General features: G+C 43.9%; 2 protein-coding genes across 2 annotated transcripts in view; both read right to left on the reverse strand.

The window, feature by feature from the left end:
• Positions 1 to 299: 299 nt before the first annotated feature.
• The window catches only part of LOC311374652 (uncharacterized protein), an 83483-nt gene continuing 60864 nt past the window's right edge, over positions 300 to 22918 (reverse strand). The window contains 16 exon segments of the mRNA XM_084488142.1: positions 300 to 539; positions 1336 to 1509; positions 1920 to 2093; positions 7465 to 7638; positions 7931 to 8104; positions 9392 to 9565; positions 11273 to 11446; positions 12673 to 12846; positions 13079 to 13398; positions 13402 to 14867; positions 14993 to 15215; positions 16349 to 16412; positions 21678 to 21794; positions 21917 to 22021; positions 22258 to 22374; positions 22552 to 22656. Of these exon segments, the coding sequence (XP_084344268.1) occupies positions 464 to 539; positions 1336 to 1509; positions 1920 to 2093; positions 7465 to 7638; positions 7931 to 8104; positions 9392 to 9565; positions 11273 to 11446; positions 12673 to 12846; positions 13079 to 13398; positions 13402 to 14867; positions 14993 to 15215; positions 16349 to 16412; positions 21678 to 21794; positions 21917 to 22021; positions 22258 to 22374; positions 22552 to 22656 (3811 nt within the window). The 3' untranslated portion in view covers positions 300 to 463.
• Positions 12835 to 22918, reverse strand: part of LOC311374003 (NLR family CARD domain-containing protein 3-like) — a 123399-nt gene continuing 113315 nt past the window's right edge. Inside the window, exon 6 of the transcript XR_014642543.1 lies at positions 12835 to 12846. The gene's annotated coding sequence lies outside the window, so the exon portion shown is untranslated. The remainder of the gene's footprint in view (positions 12847 to 22918) is intronic.

Below are 22918 nucleotides of genomic sequence, written 5' to 3' on the forward strand. Positions count from 1 at the left end.
TCTGGGCCTAATAACACCACGGTATTGCCGACTCGACAATGCTCTGAACACTCTTTCCAGCTTCGGGGTCTCAACGAACTGTTCAATACAACTTGGATAACAATTTAGCTCATCAGTAGGCTACTGCGTCCCGGTCAAAACGCGGACACGTCGAAACTTAACAAATCCTTTATACAGATCACCTCTAAAACCCCGTCGGGTATCACATTTAGACAAACATATATACAATTCTGGCCCTTTGTTTCCTCGGTTTAGTCTTATAATGGCGACTAAATCATTGTTTATAATTAATTCCAATCGGAGTTATCAGCGATCGTTCATCTTTACTTCGGCTTAACTGTAATGACTATGGACCGGAATAACGGAGCTTTCACGAAAACGAATACTGATTACCTCTGCCACCTAAAGTTCCTATAACTAATCTATGCAGAATTAGTCTTTGCGACAATAGGTTCTGCTTACCTTATTTTATTGGGCCCGTGGCAGGGAAGATCAGATCCTCGTGTTCGATCGGCTCGGTCAGCCCAGGTCCGCCTTTCCTTGGATAAATCACGTCAGGGTCACCAAATTGTTGTGGATTTTGGTCCAGGAAAGGCCGCCGAGACAGGATCGCTTTTAACTCACTTTATTTGGTTGAGGTTATTGGTCTATTGTCTATCGTCTATGAAACAAAAGGAGAGGAATGGTAAATAACACGCGCAGAGCGTCTCAGAGCTTAGCATCCAGGATACGCTGCTGAGAGATTCTGGCTCTGCAAAGGCGGAGTCTGAGTTTATGTATCCCAGGTGTGTCCGTTGCTGCCCCTAGTGTAAATGTTTTGTAACTTTGTCAAATGTGTTCAGTGCTGCCCTCAGGCGATTAGGAGGGGAAATTACCTCTAAACTATGCTTGGTGCTACTAGATGGCTAAGTGAGAGTATTACAATAAAAATGAATCGCTAGGGAATATTACAATTAAAAAATGTCACAGTGAGCTGTCCTCTCCATACTGTTATGATATTTTAGTCCAGGAAAGGCCGCCGAGTCAAGGATCGCTTTTAACTCACTTTTTTTGGTTAAGGTTATTGATCTATTGTCTATAGTCTATGAAACAAAAGGAGAGGGATCGTATATAACACGCGTGGAGCGTCTCTAAGCTTTACATCTAATCGATACGCCGCCCAAGAGATTCTGCCCTAAAATGGCGGAGTCCGAGTTAAATAAGAAGGTAGAGGTGGACGTGTTCTGTGGCTTTAAAAGCCCGCCCCCTGGTTGTGCAGCAGTCTTAAGGCTTATGTTATGTTTACTCAGTATTGTGGCTATGGGAGAATATTATGGCTGAAATATGTTACAATACCTGAGAGTGTCCAGTCTCCAGTGTGGATCCTCCAGTCCAGCAGAGAGCAGCGCAGCTCCTGAGTCTCCTGGGTGATTGTAGCTCAGGTCCAGCTCTCTCAGATGGGAGGGGTTGGAGCGCAGAGCTGAGGCCAGAGAAGCACAGCCTTCCTGTGTGACCAGGCAGCGAGACAACCTACACACACACACACACACAGACACAGACACAGACACACACACACACACACTTGTTGAACCATTGTGTAAAAATGTCTTGATAACAAGGAACAGACCAGTGTAAATGTATTGGTAAGAGTCTACAGCTATTCAGTCTATGGTCAGAACGTCCAAAATAATTCCTCAACAATCCAAAAATATAACGAAGAACTTTAACTTCAATAATCATTTACACACAGAATAACTGAATAATATAACATAAATCTTATTATATCAACAAAAATGGCGACTTGAAATCGGTCAAATGTCTTCTGATATGGAACATTGTGGCGTAACTGTTTGCACATTATGTAAAACTGCCATTGTAATTATTAATACATTTCATACCACAATTAGTTTAATTGTTTTTGCCCATTGACTAAAACTGACCTGAGAGTTTCCAGTGTACAGTGTGGACTCCCCAGTCCAGCAGAGAGCAGCTTAACTCCTGAATCCTGCAGATCATTGGTACTCAGGTCCAGCTCTCTCAGACTAGAGGAGTTGGATCTGAGAACTGAGGCCAGAGCTTCACAGCATCTCTCTGACAGTTGACAGCCATTCAACCTTTAAACAATATGCAGTTAATTAGTTGTTAATTATACATAAATTATACATCTATAATGTTTTATGAATGATGAAACAACTGGAAAACGTGTCTTCAAAGAAACTTTTTAAGAAGAGTCTGTTATTCTACTTTAGGGCTCTACACTCACACAAACAGACAGGAACATATATAGGAGAAATTTGTTAAGCAATATGCAGTCAACATCTTGCCCAGTATGCTATATTAATTAAATAAGTGTGGAGAAACATTGAGCAACCAAAGAAATGCTCTGTGTATCTGATATATGTTCTTAGAATGTTGGGACTGCTCAGAAGGAATGCTCTGTTTAGATGGGCCTCAAGGAGGTCCATGGGGACGGGCAATATGTCACCATATAAGCAAAGTATGCAGGGAGATGGCACCACGTGTTCCCAATAAGGGAAAATGCATGGGATGGGGTAACAACGTATGGGTGATTTATGGGCACGATGGAGCATAAGAGCAGGGGCCAGAGAGTGGCTGTTCAGTTCTTTGTCAAACCAACTCAGGATTTTGTCGTTGCTTGTTTTCAAGTGATAATAAAATCTTTAGCACTCAAACCTTCGGCTTCCTCGATCTCTCTTAGTTTTTGTTTAGATGTAGTATTTTATCTACGACACATATTACTCTTCAGAACATTTTTAACAGACAGTTAAACTACTGTCTATTAAAAATATTCACACAACTGACCCTAGTTGAATAGTTCAAGGAGTCTTTATTATCCCCAAGGGGCAATTCTTTGTGCAACAGCAGGTAAAAACCACAATGGACACATATACAAACACGAAACGAACCAAAAAAACTAAAACAAATATACAACGAGAAGACCAGAACAGTTCACATGGATTTGTTGAGCAAGCTTATAGCGGCGGAGACGAAGGAGTTTTTATGCCTGTTTGTTTTACATTTTGGCAGGCGGAATCTGCGACCGGACGGCAACATTATAAAGCAGCTGTACAGGGGGTGGCTAGGATCGGCCAGGACTGACTGTGCCCTCTTAAGGGTCCGTGTCTCGTAAAGGGAGTGTAGGCCAGTTAGAGGGATGTGAGCGATTTTGCTGCACACCTTAACTATATGCTGCAACCGGTTTTTGTTTTTAAGGGAGAGGGACCCAAACCAGCTCACAAAAGCAAAGGAAAGAATAGTTTCAATAAAACAACAATAAAACATCCTCATAAAAGTCTTGTCGACATTAAAATTACGAAGTTTGCGATAAAAGAACATGCGTTGTTGTGATTTTTTACAGATGTGATCAACATGTTGCTCAAAGGTGAGTTTGTCATCAATAGTGATCCCGAGGTATTTGTACTGTTTTACCACTTCGATTGCTTGGTCACAGATAAAAGTAGGTGAAAGGGAGGGGGGATTCCTCCTAAAATCAATGATCATTTCTTTGGTTTTTGTCACATTAATGTTGATAAAAGATGACTTGCACCACTCTGTAAAAACATTTAGAATAGGGCCATGCTCGGGGTCATTTTGCGTCAGTAGTGACACTATTACTGAATCGTCGGCGAACTTTATGATGTGACGCCCGGCATGCCGACTTTGGCATGCATTTGTGTATAAAATAAATAAAATCGCGGAGAGGACGCAGCCCTGGGGGGAGCCAGTGGATGAAAAAAGGGCATTAGATAAGATGCAGTTCACTCTCACACGTTGCGACCTGTTAGTTAAAAAGTTAATTAACCAACAGATAAGAGTAGGCTCGATGTTAAAAACACTCTTTAAAGTCCCTGCTAAAATATGAGGTTGGATGCAGTTAAAAGCTGATGAAAAGTCAATAAAAAGCAGCCGCACAAGGCTCTTTGCACCCTCAAGATGAGAGTGAATGAAGTTTAAAAGAGTGCATGCTGCATCTTCCACTCCCCGTTGTGGTCTGTAAGCAAACTGTAAAGGGTCCAGATGATCCTGGACAGAAATCAGGAGGTTGTCCCTCACAATCTTCTCCAGGGTTTTCATGGTGAGGGACGTGAGAGCCACAGGCCTAAAATCATTAAGACACCCTGGATTTTTGATTTTTGGTATGGGAACAATGATTGCATCTTTCCAGAGACGAGGGACGATGTGAGAATGTAAGGACATTTTAAAAATAAAGCAAAAAATGTCTGCCAGCTGTTCAGCGCAGTTCTTTAGTATACGGCCTCGGATGCCGTCGGGTCCGGGACTTTTCCTCTCCTTTGTCCCCCTGAAGAGTGTCAGAACGTTGTTCCTGTCGACCTGGACGTTACTCTGCCCGGGGGCAACGTTATTAAGAACTGACAGCTCCTCACTAAAATCATGAATATTAAAACGATTATAAAAATTGTTCAGTTCATTTGATCTGTCAGACCTTGAAGTCAAGGTCTGACATGCTGTTGAATGAGATCTGACGTTTCTTAGTCTGCGTCCCCATCATGGCTTGCACCCCCTCCCATGCGGGACGTGAATTGCCTATGCTCAGCATGTTCTCAACTTTATCTTTATATTTAAGTTTAGCAAGCTTTAGTTCCTTTCTAGCTTGTTTCTGGAGTACTCTGTATTGAGACATGTCCCCTTGGTTGAAGCTTATATTTCGTTGGTTAATGATGTTTTTGACAGATTTGGACACCCATGGTTTGTTATTTGGAAATATGGAAATGGATTTACGGGGAATGACTAAGTCCTCACAGAAGGTAATGTATGCTGAAACAGTCTCTGTGAGCTCATCAATGTCCTTTGTAGCAGCCCGGTTCACGAATGTTTCTCACACACACGGAATGCACCACACTCAGATTCCAGGATGAGCCGAAGTCTGCGTTTATTCGGCGATACGGGTACAAGGCAATGCAAATACTATCAACTATGGCCTCCGTGAGACTCTCAGTGATGAACTGACTCTTCGCTGGTCCTTCTCGTTCCCCCCGGTGTGCGTCCATGATCGTCTTTTATGCCGACTCCCCCTCCCTCCGGCCAGGTGCGTTGCATCCCGGTGATTACGCCGGGTGCCGACGCACTCTCTGCTGCCGACTGGTGGGTGAAGGCGGTATACTCCGTCGACCACTACCCCCCGGTTCCCCCGGGTGGGGAGCGGGTTGTCATACCTTGCATACGTCCTTAAATAAATCCCAATTGGTGCAACAGTAGCATTCCTGTAGACACTGGATTGAGTCCTCTGACCAAACCGGAACTAACCTTCGTTCCGGCTTGAGTCTCTTCAGTGCTGATTTATAGGACGGAACCAAATAAACAGAGTTGTGGTCGGACGTACCGAGTGGAGCTCTACTAAAAGATTTATTAGCGCCTTTGACGGATCCGTAACAGAGATCCAGACTTCTGGTCCGTCGTGTTGCACAGGTGACATATTGGTAAAAGTTACACAGTGACTTCCCTGGTTTACAGTTATTAAAATCGCCCATAACAAAGTTTGGTGCTTCAGGTGAAATCCCCTGAAGCCGCTGCACACACTTCACCATAGCCCGGGTCGCTAAGTCGGCGTTAGCCTTCGGGTGGATATAAACAAGTGTGAGAAATATCTGTGGGAATTCCCTGGGCAGATAAAAAGGACGTAAAGGGACAAGGGACAAAAGCTCAATATCAGAGGTACACAGTTTTTCCCTGATGATCACCGTATTGCACCATTGTTTGTTTATATAAAGACATAAACCTCCACTGAGTGATTTGCCTGTCACTGTGGAGTCTCTGTCAAGACGGACAGGTTCACCGAAGCCGTCTAATTCAAGATCGGAGAGTGGATCCTGTTCTTTGAGCCACGTCTCTGTCAAGGCGAGGAGACAAGCGTTTTTATACTCCGGGAGGAACTTTACTTTTGCCTGAAGCTCGTCCACTTTGTTACGAAGGGACTGGACGTTGGCGAGGAAGATTGATGGAAGAGGTATTCGTCGATGGCCTTGTCGTTTCAGTCTTTGCCGTACGCCGCCGCGTCTCCCCCTTTTCCTCACTCCTGTCCTGGATGCCCAACTCTGGTTCTCAGCGGGGGGGGGGGGCTGCCGACCGGATGATCTCTGGTGGAAGAGCCGCCGGGGGGGCCACGATGCCCGCATCGGAGTTACGCAGGAACAGGAGAAACTCACGAGTGTAGTGGGTAGACTGCTGGTGTTCACAGAGTACGCCCAAAAGTATGCATAACAGCGTAAAAAGGATAAAAAGACTCGTCAAACAGAGGTGAGTCATTGTTATGATCGTCACACGCAGATCAAGTTAAAATCCAAGTTGGTAGGGGCAATAAAAACAAGTAAAACGTAAAAGACAATACTCTCACTCTGCACTCTCTTACACACTGCTGCTGCCTGTCGCCATTACAGCGCCAGCCTTGGAGGTGAGCAAAAAAAAAAAAAAAAAAAAAAGTAACATTTTTAATTCATACAATCATCGCTAGATTGTTGTTTCACACTAACAGTCAGTACCTCGTCCCTGGTCACTCCTAGTGTCTACATTGTTGAGTCCTTGTGATCTGTCGCTCGCCCTAACAATCCCCTCCCTACAGTGTCACCGACCCCTCCCCTGTCTGACTACCCTCCTGTCACCGACCCCTCCCCTGTCTGACTACCCTCCTGTCACCGACCCCTCCCCTGTCTGACTACCCTCCCGTCACCGACCCCTCCCCTGTCTGACTACCCTCCTGTCACCGACCCCTCCCCTGTCTGACTACCCTCCTGTCACCGACCCCTCCCCTGTCTGACTACCCTCCTGTCACCGACCCCTCCCCTGTCTGACTACCCTCCAGCCTTCAAGCCCCAAGTCCCTCCTTTACATATTTGTGTCCCTCAGTAAAGACCCTTTGATTTACTGTCTGTCAGCCTCACTCTGTGTGAGCATTTGGGTCCACTCGCTCTACTTCCCCTTAACAGCTGCTCAGACGGAACTTCACAGAGGAGGGGGTGCCCCTCGGTCGTGACGTCAGACTTCCTCAGTAAAGGTCTGACGTCACGTAAAGAACGCCACCTGCGTTCAGCAGAGTGGAACGTTCACGGCGTGTTTTGGGGAGAATGGCAAAAACATCAAATTTTAGTCCTTTTCTCTCTAAATTGGGGACTCATTTCAGTAACATTGATAAAATGGCATATATTTTTATTATATTATATATAATTAATAAATTACTATATTGACGATCAATTAAAACAGATGACTACGTTTAAACCAAAGAAGCAGTTGGGTTTAATTTTCATTGAATAAAAGCTTATCTCTGAATTCAGAGTTAATTATGTCATTAATTCAGAAAAACAAGAGCAGAATTCATTTTCTCAAGTGAATTTACAAGTATGTCAGGTAGCATGCATACAATGATTATGTCTAGGCTTGTGACAACTATTTAAAAATCAGTTAAATGTCTGCTGATAGTAAAACTTTATTATGCACATTAAGTAAACTGACCTGAGAGTTTCCAGTGTACAGTGTGGACTCCCCAGTCCAGCAGAGAGCAGCTTCACTCCTGAATCCTGCAGATCATTGGTACTCAGGTCCAGCTCTCTCAGACTAGAGGAGTTGGAGCTGAGAACTGAGGCCAGAGCTTCACAGCATCTCTCTGACAGATGACAGCAATTCAGCCTTCACACAAAATAAAGTGGAAAAAAAGGTAACAGATTTAAATCAAATATAATTTATTGTTTTTATGAAATGATTAAATAATAAAAGTTTCACTTGTTTAAACTTTTGGAATGTAAATCCAAAGTTAAAATGTGTCTGATTAATGTCATCTCTGCATAAAATGTGTCTTCAGAGAACCCTTTTAAGCAGATTCTGTTATTCTACTTTACTAATTATAAACTATCACTTTCTTGTTACAGTCATTAGTAGATGGCATATGTAAAGTACAGTTTGAACATTGACTAAAACAGACCTGAGAGTTTCCAGTGTACAGTGTGGACTCCCCAGTCCAGCAGAGAGCAGCTTCACTCCTGAATCCTGCAGATCATTGGTACTCAGGTCCAGCTCTCTCAGACTAGAAGAGTTGGAGCTGAGAACTGAGGCCAGAGCTTCACAGCATCTCTCTGACAGTTGACAGCCATTCAACCTTTAAACAATATGCAGTTGTTTTAATTATACATAAATTATACTTCTATAATGTTTTATAAATGATGAAACAACTGGAAAATGTGTCTTCAAAGAAACTTTTTAAGAAGAGTCTGTTATTCTACTTCAGGGCTCTACACTCACACAAACAGACCGGAACATGTTACTCTTCAGAACATTTTTAACAGACAGTTAAACTACTGTCTATTAAAAATATTCACCCAACTAACCTTAGTTGAATACGTAATTTAAGACATTTTTAATTCATACAATCATCGCTAGATCGTTGTTTCACACTTAACAGTCAGTACCTCGTCCCTGGCCCCTCCTGGTGTCTACATTGTTGAGTCCTTGGGCTCCGTCACTCGCCCTAACAATCACCTCCCTGTACAGTGTCACCGACCCCTCCCCTGTCTGACTACCCTCCTGTCACTGACCCCTCCACTGTCTGACTACCCTCCTGTCACCGACCCCTCCCCTGTCTGAATACCCTCCTGTCACCGACCCCTCCCCTGTCTGACTACCCTCCTGTCACTGACCCTTCCCCTGTCTGACTACCCTCCTGTCACCGACCCCTCCCCTGTCTGACTACCCTCCAGCCTTCAAGCCCCAAGTCCCTCCTTTACATATTTGTGTCCCTCAGTAAAGATCCTTTGATTTACTGTCTGTCAGCCTCACTCTGTGTGAGCATTTGGGTCCACTCGCTCTACTTCCCCTTAACAGCTGCTCAGACGGAGCTTCACAGAGGAGGGGGTGCCCCTCAGTCATGACGTCAGACTTCCTCGGTAAAGGTCTGACGTCACGTAAAGAACGCCACCTGCGTTCAGCAGGGTGGAACGTTCACGGCGTGTTTTGGGGAGAATGGCAAAAACATAGGATTTGATCCCTTTTCTCTCTAAATTGGGGATTTATTTCAGTAACAGTGATACAATGGCATGGATTACTATATTGAAGATCATATAAAACATATTTAAACTTGTTAAATCACAAAATCAGCACATTTATTTTTGCCATAAAATCTTATCTCAGAATTCTGAGATAATGAACACAGTAATTCAGAAAAAAGATTGGATTATTATCCCATAAAAACTCAGAATTCAGAGTTAATGATGTCATTAATTCAGAAAAAACAAGAGCAGAATAAATTTTCTCAAGTGAATTTACAAGTATTTTAGGTGGCATGCTTACAATGATTATGTCTAGGCTTGTGACAACTACTACACTATTTAAGAATCAGCTGAATGTCTGCTGATAGTAAAAAGTTATTATGCACATTAAGTAAACTGACCTGAGAGTTTCCAGTGTACAGTGTGGACTCCCCAGTCCAGCAGAGAGCAGCTTCACTCCTGAATCCTGCAGATCATTGGTACTCAGGTCCAGCTCTCTCAGACTAGAGGAGTTGGAGCTGAGAACTGAGGCCAGAGCTTCACAGCATCTCTTTGACAGATGGCAGCCAGTCAGCCTTTAAACAATATGCAGTTGTTTTAATTATACATAAATTATACATCTATAATGTTTTAGAAATGATGAAACAACTGGAAAACGTGTCTTCAAATACACTTTTTAAGATGAGTCTGTTATTCTACTTTAGGGCTCTACACTCACACAAACAGACAGGAAGAGTAACATTACTCTTCAGAACATTTCTAACAGACAGTTAAACTACTGTCTGTTAAAAAATATTCACGTATTCAACTAGCCCTAGTTGAATATGTAATCTAAGACATTTTTAATTTTTTTAATTTAAGACATCATCGCTAGATCGTTGTTTCACATTTAACAGTCAGTACCTCGTCCCTGGCCCCTCCTAGTGTCTACATTGTTGAGTCCTTGTGATCCGTCGCTCGCCCTAACAATCCCCTCCCTACAGTGTCACCGACCCCTCCCCTGTCTGACTACCCTCCTGTCACCGACCCCTCCCCTGTCTGACTACCCTCCTGTCACCGACCCCTCCCCTGTCTGACTACCCTCCTGTCACCGACCCCTCCCCTGTCTGACTACCCTCCTGTCACCGACCCCTCCCCTGTCTGACTACCCTCCAGCCTTCAAGCCCCAAGTCCCTCCTTTACATATTTGTGTCCCTCAGTAAAGACCCTTTTGATTTTTGAGTCTGTCAGCCTCACTCTGTGTGAGCATTTGGGTCCACTCGCTCTACTTCCCCTTAACAGCTGCTCAGACGGAGCTTCACAGAGGAGGGGGTGCCCCTCGGTCGTGACGTCAGACTTCCTCGGTAAAGGTCTGACGTCATGTAAAGAACGCCACCTGTGTTCAGCAGAGTGGAACGTTCACGGCGTGTTTTGGGGAGAATGGCAAAAACATACGATTTGACCCCTTTTCTCTCTAAATTGGGGACTCATTTCAGTAACAGTAATACAATGGCATGGATTACTATATTGAAGATCATATAAAACATATTTAAACTTGTTAAATCACAAAATCAGCACATTTATTTTTGCCATAAAATCGTATCTCAGAATATGGAAGAAAAATTTACCTTACATTATTATGCTAACATATACTTTTCATCTGTCCTATATGCTATATAAATATAACAATGGTGAAGAAAAGCTTAAGAAGACAAATCACCACCCCTCTTGAACTATGACCTGTCATAAGGTCTGTTGATTAACTTATCTGTGTTTACCCACTGACATAGAGGAAAAACAACAGATTGGGAAACTAGTTAGACATGGTGTATGCAGAAAATATCGCAAATAACAACATTCCTGATGGACAGAAAGGGAGATATAAGGAGGGTCCCAGGACTAGCTCTCGAGTTCTTTGTCAAACCAACTCGGCTTTGCTCTTACTTGTTCGCGAGTAAAAATAAAGTCTTTTGTCATTCTTGCTCCGGTCTCCTCATACTCTCTTATTTAAGTTATAGTGTTAAATGCGGATTATCCACCACAAGAATTCAGAGATAATGAACACAGTAATTCAGAAAAAAGATTGGATTATTATCCCATAAAAACTCAGAATTCAGAGTTAATGATATCATTAATTCAGAAAAACAAGAGCAGAATAAATTTTCTCAAGTGAATTTACAAGTATTTTAGGTGGCATGCTTACAATGATTATGTCTAGGCTTGTGACAACTACTACACTATTTAAGAATCAGCTGAATGTCTGCTGATAGTAAAAAGTTATTATGCGCATTAAGTAAACTGACCTGAGAGTTTCCAGTGTACAGTGTGGACTCCCCAGTCCAGAAGAGAGCAGCTTCACTCCTGAATCCTGCAGATCATTTGTACTCAGGTCCAGCTTTCTCAGACTAGAGGAGTTGGAGCTGAGAACTGAGGCCAGAGCTTCACAGCATCTCTCTGACAGATGGCAGCCAGTCAGCCTTTAAACAATATGCAGTTGTTTTAATTATACATAAATTATACATCTATAATGTTCTAGAAATGATGAAACAACTGGAAAACGTGTCTTCAAATAAACTTTTTAAGATGAGTCTGTTATTCTGCTTTAGGGCTAGGGTTAGACACTCACACAAACAGACAGGAAGAGTAACATTACTCTTCAGAACATTTCTAACAGACAGTTAAACTACTGTCTGTTAAAAAATATTCACGTAACCTCAACTAGCCCTAGTTGAATATGTAATCTAAGACATTTTTTATTTTTTTAATTTAAGACATCATCGCTAGATCGTTGTTTCACACTAACAGTCAGTACCTCGTCCCTGGCCCCTCCTAGTGTCCTTGTGATCCGTCGCTCGCCCTAACAATCCCCTCCCTACAGTGTCACCGACCCCTCCCCTGTCTGACTACCCTCCTGTCACCGACCCCTCCCCTGTCTGACTACCCTCCTGTCACCGACCCCTCCCCTGTCTGACTACCCTCCTGTCACCGACCCCTCCCCTGTCTGACTACCCTCTACCTTCAAGCCCCAAGTCCCTCCTTTACATATTTGTGTCCGTCAGTAAAGACCCTTTGATTTACTGTCTGTCAGCCTCACTCTGTGTGAGCATTCGGGTCCACTCGCTCTACTTCCCCTTAACAGCTGCTCAGACGGAGCTTCTCAGAGGAGGGGGTGCCCCTCGGTCGTGACGTCAGACTTCCTCAGTAAAGGTCTGACGTCACGTAAAGAACGCCACCTGCGTTCAGCAGGGTGGAACGTTCACAGTGTGTTTTGGGGAGAATGGCAAAAACATAGGATTTTAGCCCTTTTCTCTCTAAATTGGGGACTTATTTCAGTAACAGTGATACAATGGCATGGATTACTATATTGAAGATCATATAAAACATATTTAAACTTGTTAAATCACAAAATCAGCACATTTATTTTTGCCATAAAATCTTATCTCAGAATTCTAAGATAATTAACACAGTAATTCAGAAAAAAGAGTGGATTATTATCCCATAAAAACTCAGAATTCAGAGTTAATGATGTCATTAATTCAGAAAAACAAGAGCAGAATAAATTTTCTCAAGTGAATTTACAAGTATTTTAGGTGGCATGCATACAATGATTACGTCTAGGCTTGTGACAACTACTACACTATTTAAGAATCAGCTGAATGTCTGCTGATAGTAAAATGTTATTATGCACTTTAAGTAAACTGACCTGAGAGTTTCCAGTGTACAGTGTGGACTCCCCAGTCCAGCAGAGAGCAGCTTCACTCCTGAATCCTGCAGATCATTGGTACTCAGGTCCAGCTCTCTCAGACTAGAAGAGTTGGAGCTGAGAACTGAGGCCAGAGTTTCACAGCATCTCTCTGACAGATGACAGCCATTCAGCCTTCACACAGACAGGAACATAAAAAGTTTTAATTTTTACATGAACAATGTAACTGTCTCTAAATACTCAGCTACACTATACATAGATTAACTTTTAGTGTATTGTCAAACAAGTTCTTAGAGCACCTACATAGATGTTTTGTATATTATAATAACTTTTCTAATATAATATTATGTATATTGTGTTGTGTATTGTAATATGTTACACAACAATATGTTATTTGTGAACCTACAGAGATGTTTTGGAGGCTTTGACCACTGGCAGCAGCCTCAGAAGACCATCATCTGAAGCAGAGTATTTCTTCAGGTCAAACACCTTCAGCTCCTCTTGTGATGTCAGTAAGATGAAGACCAGAGCTGACCACTGAGCAGGAGAGAGAGATTCTCTGGACAGACTTCCTGATGTCAGGTACTGTTGGATCTCCTCCACTAGAGAACGGTCGTTCAGCTCATTCAGACAGTGGAACAGATTGATGCTTCTCTCTGGAGAAAGATTTCCACTTATCTTCTCCTTGATGTAAGACACTGATTTCTGATTGGTCTTTGAGCTACTTCATGTGTGTCTCAGCAGACCTCGTAGGAGACTCTGATTGGTCTCCAGAGAGAGGCCCAGGAGGAAGCGGAGGAACAAGTCCAGGTGTCCGTTCTCACTCTGTAAGGCCTTGTCCACAGCACTCTGGTAGAAGAGATCAGATTTATTTTCAAAGAAAAAAGACCACCAGGTAAGTGGTTCTTCTAAGATCAGATTGACACCAGTGTCGATGAAGGACAGAAAGACATAAAAGGCGGCCAGAAACTCCTGGATGCTCAGATGGACAAAGCAGAACACCTTGTCCTGGTACAGCCCACACTCCTCTTTAAAAATCTGGGTGAACACTCCAGAATACACTGAGGCTGCTCTGATATCGATGCCACACTCTGCCAGGTCTGCCTCATAGAAGATCAGGTTGGCTTTCTTCAGCTGGTTAAAAGCCAGTTTTCCCAGAGCAACAATGATCTCCCTGCTCTCTGAACTCCAGTGTGAATCAGTTTCAGCTCTCCCATGATACTTCCTGTCCCCCTGTATGGACTGAACCTTTAGGAAGTGGCTGTACATCTGAGTCACGGTCTTGGGCATCTCTTCTCCTGTCTGGGCTGTTTTGAATAAGTCCTCCAGAACTCTAGCAGTGATCCAACAGAAGACTGGGATGTGACACATGATGTGGAGGCTTCTTGATGTGGCGACGTGGGAGATGATTTTGCTGGCTATCTTCTTGTCACTGAATCTCTTCCTGAAGTACTCGTCCTTCTGTGGGTCTGTGAACCCTCTCACTTCTGTCACCAAATCAACAAACTCAGAAGGGATCTGATTGGCTGCCGCTGGGCGTGTGGTTATCCAGATGCGAGCGGAGGGAAGCAGGTTGCCCCTGATGAGGTTTGTCAGCAGCATGTCCACCGAGGTGGACTCTGTGACATCAGTCAAGATTGGGTTGTTCTGGAAGTCCAGAGGAAGTCGACACTCATCCAGACCATCCAAGATGAAGACAACTTGGAACGGGTCAAATCTGCAGATTCCTGTGAATCTGCAGAAGTGATGAAGAAGTTCCACAACGCTTAACTTTTTCTCTCTCAGTAAATTCAACTCTCTGAAAGTGATTGGAAATGTGAAGAGTATGTCGTGGTTGGTTTTGCCTTCAGCCCAGTCCAGAGTGAACTTGTGTGTTAAGACGGTTTTTCCAATGCCGGCCACTCCAGTTGTCATTATTGTCCTGATTGGTTGATCTTTTCCAGGTAAGGGTTTAAAGATGTCTTGACATCTGATTGGTGTTTCCTCCTTGGCTGGTTTCCTGGAAGATGTTTCAATCAGTCTGACCTCATGTTCCTTGTTGACCTCTCCACTGCCTCTCTCTGTGATGTAGACCTCTGTGTAGATCTCATTCAGAGGTCTTGACTCTCCTGCTTTAGCGATTCCCTCAAACACACACTGGGTCTTCTCCTTCAGATGAGACTTGACTTTACGTTGGCACTCAGCAGCAACACTTTCTACATTAGAAAACAAAAGAAGAATTTATCTATCAAATGATTACTGCTGTTTTTTTACTCCTAGGGCCCTGTTAAAAAATAATGATAATATAGCTAAACCTGTTTTCAAAATAAGAGTATCTTACTGCTCCTCAGTGTGTCGGCCAGCTCCTCCAGCTTCAACTCCTTCATGCAGAGCAGTGTGATGTCTACCACTCCCTCTATGGCACGCCTCCTCTGCTCCTCTTCCTCACCATCCACCTCCTCCTCCCTCTGGCTCTCTGAGCATTGTGGGTAATCTGGGAAGAGAACCCTCCAGAGCTTCTCCACCTCCTTGTCTAGAAAAGCGTGTGCATTCTCCTTGATCCGCTGGAACAGAACAAACATCAATGAGAACTTTACTGTGAACTAACTGAGGACATCAGAAGCGTCTGTCCTGGATTCACGTCCTGCTGGTCTGAAGAGTGAAGCCTGGAGACTGTTAGCTCCAGGAGAGATGTTGTTCACATGTCATTCATGACCAGTGGCGGCTGGTCAATAGAGGGCGCTAGGGCACCGCCCCTCTGTGAAATATGCACTCGAATATATCTGCCAACTTTGAATAAACTATTATACATACGAAATAATTCAACAAAAATGCATAGCGTTTATCCTCGTTTAATTATGTGATAGACCGTACTTGCAACTGCCAGCGACCATTTAAATGCGTCTGAACGTCAATGATTTGGGCCACGCTAGTTATTGGTCATTCGAAATAAAGCCCTCCTTCAGGTCAGGGGCGCCGGCCAAGTTGAAGTCAATGTAAGCTCCCAAACTTTTTGCTGTCTATCAAGCAGAGACGGCTTTTCATTGGCGCAAAAAAAATCGCCCTTGGGTCGCAGCAGTGTGCGCCCCAGGCCAATGGTATGGCTTTTATGTTTTTTTTATCACCACACGCTTGGACAATTCAGTGAATCAATCAAATAGGCTACCTCCCTCAGCAACACTCGCGCAACACAACTACAGCAGAGAAGAGATGGATCGCTAACTAGGAGAGAGTTGTAAAAGTTTCCACCCATTTCAGTGGAGGAATTGGACTCCCCAAGCAATAATATACTTAAAAGGAGCAAGAAAGTTACATATTAATTTAGTCTTTCGGCCTGTAGCATATAAACAATATGAAGCCACTGTGCCATATTTCTAACTGCATTTGAAATAGCCATTGAGACACAAAAATGGATTCTATAGGACTGTGATCATGATTTGCCTCAATATCAATATAATATATTAACAACAATGGGTAGGCTTGTAAGCTTGCCCAGGCCTGCAAGTCAGGATGTAGGCTATGAATCTGAATGCATAGTAGGTAATAGGTAATAGGTAGTGGCCATCTCCAAAATGCACCAGAATACAGGAAATCAAATCGACCAAATAATTTTTTTTCTATTACTGCGCCCCACCAACAATTTTCATCACCAGCCGCCACTGTTCATGACTGAACTCAGTGTTGTACATTTACACACCTTCAACTCTTTGTGTTGCTGCTGTTCAGACAGATCACTGGGAACCTTTGACCTCCTCTGGTGTCTGTGGAGAACACACACACACACACACACACACACACACACACACACACACACACACACACACACACACACACACACACACAGTCCCGTTTTTATATTGCAGAATAACAATATGTCATATTGGTTTAGATGAGATTACTGAGTGTTGATGTACAGGCTCCAAAATAATTTGTTTATCCTGACCTTGTTCCTTTATTTATATATGAATCAATTCATCTATACCTTTTATTCTTCTCTTACATAGAATTTCATTGAAATTAAACATGGAATGCTAATTTAGAACTACAGTGTTGACCTGAATATAAGACAAGGTTTCTTTCCTGGAATTGCGTCTGACAAAGTGTGGTTGTCTTGTGTTCGGGGTCTAGACTTTTAAAAGTCGATCTACATTCCGTCTTCCTGGTGATGAATGCCTTTCATTTGACCGACTCCTTGTGGTTCCATGCTGCTTCCCTTTCCCCGTAGGAGCTGGGCCCTAACAGTTACCGCACTTTTTGTTTGCTCTTTTCTTTGTTGCGGTGCGCAAGCAAGGTTTGGGGAAAACAAACGGTTTTAATTATTATGATTTTCAAATGAAATGATTTTCTTTATAAAAACTGATTTGATCTTAAAAAAATATTTTTCCAGAAACTACCCTTTAAAAAGTGGGGGTCGTATTTTGTCTTTTATCCAAAGAGACTTGTGACAGAAAGTGAGTGAGCTGGAGGTACGAGGAGCAGGGTCCTCTTGCTGAAAGACGTCAACTCCAGTAGTACTCAGGCAGAAGAACAACTGATCCATATTCTGATGACAAGCCGGGGGAGAAACAGTTCTGATGAACTCAGATATGGGTCAGACATCAAGTGCAGACTGGCTTGGGGTGAAAAGGTGAGAATGATGTGTGAGCCGAGAAAAACACAGACCCACTAGGGGGTTCCAGGGTTATACTCCGGGGAGTTTTATTTTTAAAAATAAGCTACTAAATGCTCATTTTTTATTACTTTTTTAATGTATTACAAAGGGCAGCCCCAATAGGTACATAACTTATTACAAACTTGATACTCTCCAAGAAGAATACTGCTCGAGAAGAATAAAAAGGTGGGAAGAAGAATAAAGAATAAAGAGGTGGGAGGACAGGGCAAACGTGTATGGGTTTCTTGCATGTTAACATTCGCAGCCTGTTACCCAAACTCGACCTGTTAAAAACTTGGGTTCACACTGTTACACCTGATGTTCTTGCTATTTCTGAATCGTGGCTTAAGAAAAGCACTGCCAACCCTGACATTTTCATACCAGGTTATAATATATTTCGTCAGGACAGAGCAACTAAAGGAGGTGGTGTCGCTCTGTATGTTAAAAATCATCTGCAATGCACTGTTTCTCTGTCAAAATCTGTCCCTAAGCTACTTGAACTGCTAGTGTTAAAGATCAAACTGTGCAATAATTTCTCTCTCTCTGTTGCTGTCTGCTACAGACCACCCTCTGCCCCACTCTGTTCTTTAACTGTTCTCAGTGAACTTCTGGCACCACACATCTCCTCCGAGTTCATCTTATTGGGGGACCTGAACTGGGACATGTCTAACCCCCCAGATCTGGTTGTTCAACAATTTGACGCCCTAAACCTCTACCAAATTATTTCAGAGCCCACCAGACTTAATCTAAAATCTCCTTCATCTGCTACACTGATAGACGTCATCCTCACAAACGCCCCCTCTAATTATAAATCTGGTGTCTTCAGTCAAGATCTGAGTGATCATTGCGCTATTGCCTGCATGCGCTCCAGCTCCTCAGTTAAGCGCCCACCCGTGTGCGTCTCCAAACGTTCCCTGAAGAACTTTGACCTGGAAGCCTTTCTTCACGACACTGCTGCAGTAAGCTGGGGCAAAATTAATACCTTCCCTACTTTGGAGATGGCCTGGTCCTTTTTCAAATCGACCTTCGGCCAGATCATCAATAAACATGCTCCACTCATAAAATTACGGATTAAGGATCGTTTCAGCCCCTGGTTTTCCCGTGATTTGGCTGCTTTAATCCGCCAGAAGAACGCCTTATGGCGAAAAGCCCGTTCCTCCCAGTCTCCTGCTGATTGGCTTGCCTTTCGGCAATGCAGAAATAAATGCACTCAGGCCGTCAGAAAAGCCAAAGTCACTCATTTTCTGGACAAATTTGCATCCTGCGGCTCAGACGCCAAAAAGTTTTGGAAAACGGTTAAGTCCATGGAAAACAAGCTTCATTCACCCCACCTCCCCAATGCTATGACCTTTGATAACATTGTTGTTACTGATAAGTCTCATATGGCCTCGCTTTTCAATCAGCACTTTGTTAACTCAGCTCATGTCTTCTCTGCCAGGCCCTCCACTGCTGCTCCTTCACTTTCACTTTCACCTACAACCCCCAGTTCTGGCACTTTCTCTTTCAGACCCATCACAACCTCAGAAGTCTTAGAGAATCTCACCAAGCTAGACTCCAACAAGTCAGCTGGCTCTGATGGGCTCGACCCCATGTTTTTAAAAGCTGCTGCTCCTGTCATTGCCGTTCCCATCACACGGCTTTTCAATATGTCTCTGGAATTGTCCACCTTTCCTTTAGACTGGAAATCCGCACTTGTCTTCCCCCTCTTCAAAGGGGGTTCCAGCTCTGATCCCAATTGTTATAGGCCTATTTCCATCCTGCCGTGCCTGGCTAAGGTCTTAGAGAAACTGGTTCATAAACAACTCAGTCAGTTTTTAACCTCCAACAACATCCTGTCCAACTTACAGTCTGGGTTCCGGCCAGGCCATGGGTGCATAACAGCTACACTGAAGGTCCTGGATGATATTATTTCCTCCCTGGACTCCAAGCAGACCTGCATTGCTGCCTTCATTGACCTCTCTAAGGCCTTTGACTCCGTCATCCACCCCATCCTCCTACAGAGGCTCTCCAGCATCGGTCTATCACCACACTCCTGCAACTGGTTCGCCAGCTACTTAAACAACAGAGTCCAGCAAGTCAAATCTGAAAACATCAAATCAGCCCCTCTCACCATCTCCAAAGGGGTGCCTCAGGGTTCTATTCTAGGCCCAACACTATTCTCCATCTACATTAATGACATAACCAGGAATGCCGGCAACTGCTGCGGCCACTCTACAACACAGTCTCACTTCTGTTGAACAGCATTTCCATAGCCTTCATCTTCTCCTCAACACCAAAAAAACCAAATGCATCATCTTTAACCGGAAACACACGCAAACACACCCATGTCCCAAAAATCCTCTGTGCCGACGGCTCTGAACTAGAGTTTGTCTCCAGTTACAAATACCTTGGCCTCTGGTTGGATTCATCACTCTCCTTCACCACCCACATCAAACACCTTCAGTCTAAAGTCAAAGCTCGTCTGAGCTTCCTTTACCGGAACAAGGCCTCCTTCACCCGTGCAGCCAAACATACACTCGTCAAAATGACCATCCTGCCCATCTTCGATTACGGTGACTCCATATACAGAATTGCACCTCACTCCACTCTCAGCAAACTGGACCCACTCCACCACTCCGCAATCCGTTTTGCCACTGGGGCTCCATTCACCACTCACCACTGCGACCTCTATAACCTGGTAGACTGGACTTCCCTTCACACCAGACGGCTCCTTCACTGGTTTTTGCTCATCTACAAAACCATTCTTGGCATCACACCTTTCTACCTCTCTTCTCTTCTGCACCTCTCTCACCCTGCCCGCAATCTAAGGTCCAGTGCATTCATCAACCTCTCCATCCCCAAAGTCCGCACCGTCTTCAGACGCAGTGCCTTCCGGTTCGCTGCAGCCTTTGACTGGAACACCTTACAAAACACACTTAAACTTTCTGTCTTCACCTCTCTCTCCGTTTTCAAACAAAATTTACTACAAATTACAGTTGACTCCTGCACTTGCTAACAGGCTTCTTGTCATGCTCCATTGATTAATTGCTCTGTATTGTATTGTATTTTATTGATTATATCGTATGTACTGTATTATATAGAATTGTTGTGTGTAATTTATTAACCTTGTTTCACTTTTAGCACTCCCCTCCCCCTTCCCCTTCAGGCTGCACTTGAAAATAAGAATTTTGTTCTTAATTTGCTTGCCTGGTTAAATAAAGGTTAAAAAAAAAAAAAAAAAAAAAAAAAATAGGAGTCTTCCATTATTTATTTTTCTTCTTGGCCTGGACCAGTGTCTCCAGGGCCCGCTTTTGCTGTTTGGCAGCATGCCTCAGCCTTGCACTTTTGTTATTTCATTGTGTCCATTTTATTTTGAACTCAACTGAAGGGCCAAAACATAAAATGTCTCCCGTGCCATAAACAATACAAATAACTTAAATGTTACCAAATCAAAAACAAATGTAAACAATATAAATAACTTAAATATAACCAAATAAATAATTATGCGCTGAAAGCAGGCAGGCACGCAGCTATGCTGCTTGCTTTTACACTTGCGTGCATGGCGGGGTTTAAAACATTCCTGCCAAAGTCATATTAAGTGATATAACGCAGGTGCACAAGGCACACACAGGAGCCAACATTGTTTTCACCGCTCGGTACCGCGCCGTATTCATTCCAAAGTTTTGAAAAGAAAAGAAAGAATTTGAAGCGAATAAGCAACGCCGTTTTTGATTTGTTTATTTGGTTTTGAACGAATAGTTTTGGGTACATGCATCGGCTTTGAGTTTGTTAGTTTGTTACTTTGAAATCGCATAAACACACACGTTCTCACAAACTCACATTCATTCATTCACACACGCACCCTCTACAACCTGCCGATCTTCAATATAAACAACATCAAGTAAGTGATGCCGCAGCGCGTTGACAAGTCCGTCCTGAGGCGTCCACAGGCTTCATCAGTTGGCCTGAAATACTCTCATACTTTGGACGCTTTTGGTCTAATTCTTGATTCGGAGGACTCACCTGCCTCGGCCATTTCTCATATCAAAGCAGTGAAGGCGGGGGGAGGGGGAAGAAAGAGGATAGCAGATTAACCAGCGGGGCGTGCACAGCGCAAAGATTTGTGGTGTGGAGGTGAATTACAGTAAGCCGTTTGAGACGGGAGAACAAATAAATGGTGGTCACGTCGGCTAAAAAAATTGCAGTCGACTAATCTTCATAGTCGACTAATCGCAACTAACCCTAACCCCCCCCCCCCTCGCAAATGTTTTCTCAACTGATCTCCATGAATCACACAAGTGGCCGATTTTGTTTACAAAACTGCGAATTTCGCGGAAAGGTGACTAGTTTGCATGCCTGCAAGTGGTCTGTTTCATTGTCTGTTTGAAACTCCTACCTCTCCTCTCTGGAGGGGCGTCCATCTTTAAAGTCATCAGGTAGACCCATAGAGCGGTCACTCTTCATGGAGACACAGCTGGGTCCAGGGGAGTCTGCTCTCTGCTGCTGCTCTGGGCTTCAACACAACACACACACACACACACAGCTGTTACTCAGACTAATGATGGTGTCATGATGTATCACTGCTGAGCTCTGAGATGGACAACAGTCACAGACAGAGAGAGATCCTCTTCTTACCTCTCAGCTTTGCTCTGGCGGCCATGTTCCCCAGACAGAGTGGTCTTAGAGGTAGGACCCCCCTCCTCTCTCTCCTCATCCATAGTAGACCAGAGACCTGTAGTCCTACACAAACACAACATAAACACCAGCAGGAAAAGTGCTTCACAGCTCGACATTCGTAATATCATCAAAATAATTTGTGAGGCTCAGCGATCTAAGAATGTGAACTATCACCAAATGTCCAGTATTTACAACAAGACTATTCTGGAAGGAATCGGTCCTGCTTTCAGGCGCTATTGTGTGCGCACAAGCACACACACTGCAAGTGGTCTGTTTCATCGTCTGTTTGAAACTCCTACCTCTCCTCTCTGGAGGGGCGTCCATCTTTAAACCTAACAGGTATATTCATAGAGCGGTCACTCTTCATGGAGACACAGCTGGGTCCAGGGGAGTCTGCTCTCTGCTGCTGCTCTGGGCTTCAACACACACACACATACACACACACACACACACACACACACACACACACACACACACACACACACACACACACACACACAGCTGTTACTCAGACTAATGATGGTGTCATGATGTATCACTGCTGAGCTCTGAGATGGACAACAGTCACAGACAGAGAGAGATCCTCTTCTTACCTCCCAGCTTTGCGCTGGCGGCCATGTTCCCCAGACCGAGTGGTCTTAGAGGTAGGACCCCCCTCCTCTCTCTCCTCATCCATAGTAGACCAGAGACCTGTAGTCCTACACAAACACAACATGTTGTTTTCCTACGGTCACTCAGCGTTCATTAAGGTGAGTAAGACGGTTCTATCAGGACCTGTGGAGGGAAGGTGAGCCAGCAGCAGACACACACTGAGAGGAGGTTTCTAACTTGGCCTCACGCTGCTGTACACCAGAGTGGCCACCAGGGGGCGCTCGGGAGCCAAACATAGAGTGGCTCAGCCCCGCCCACCTCATGCGTCACGCCTCTACCATAAAAACTGAACAAGTTCACTGGTGGTCG

This window comes from Micromesistius poutassou (genome assembly GCF_964030765.1).
Source record: "Micromesistius poutassou genome assembly, chromosome: 1".
NCBI classification, from domain to species: Eukaryota; Metazoa; Chordata; class Actinopteri; order Gadiformes; family Gadidae; genus Micromesistius; species Micromesistius poutassou.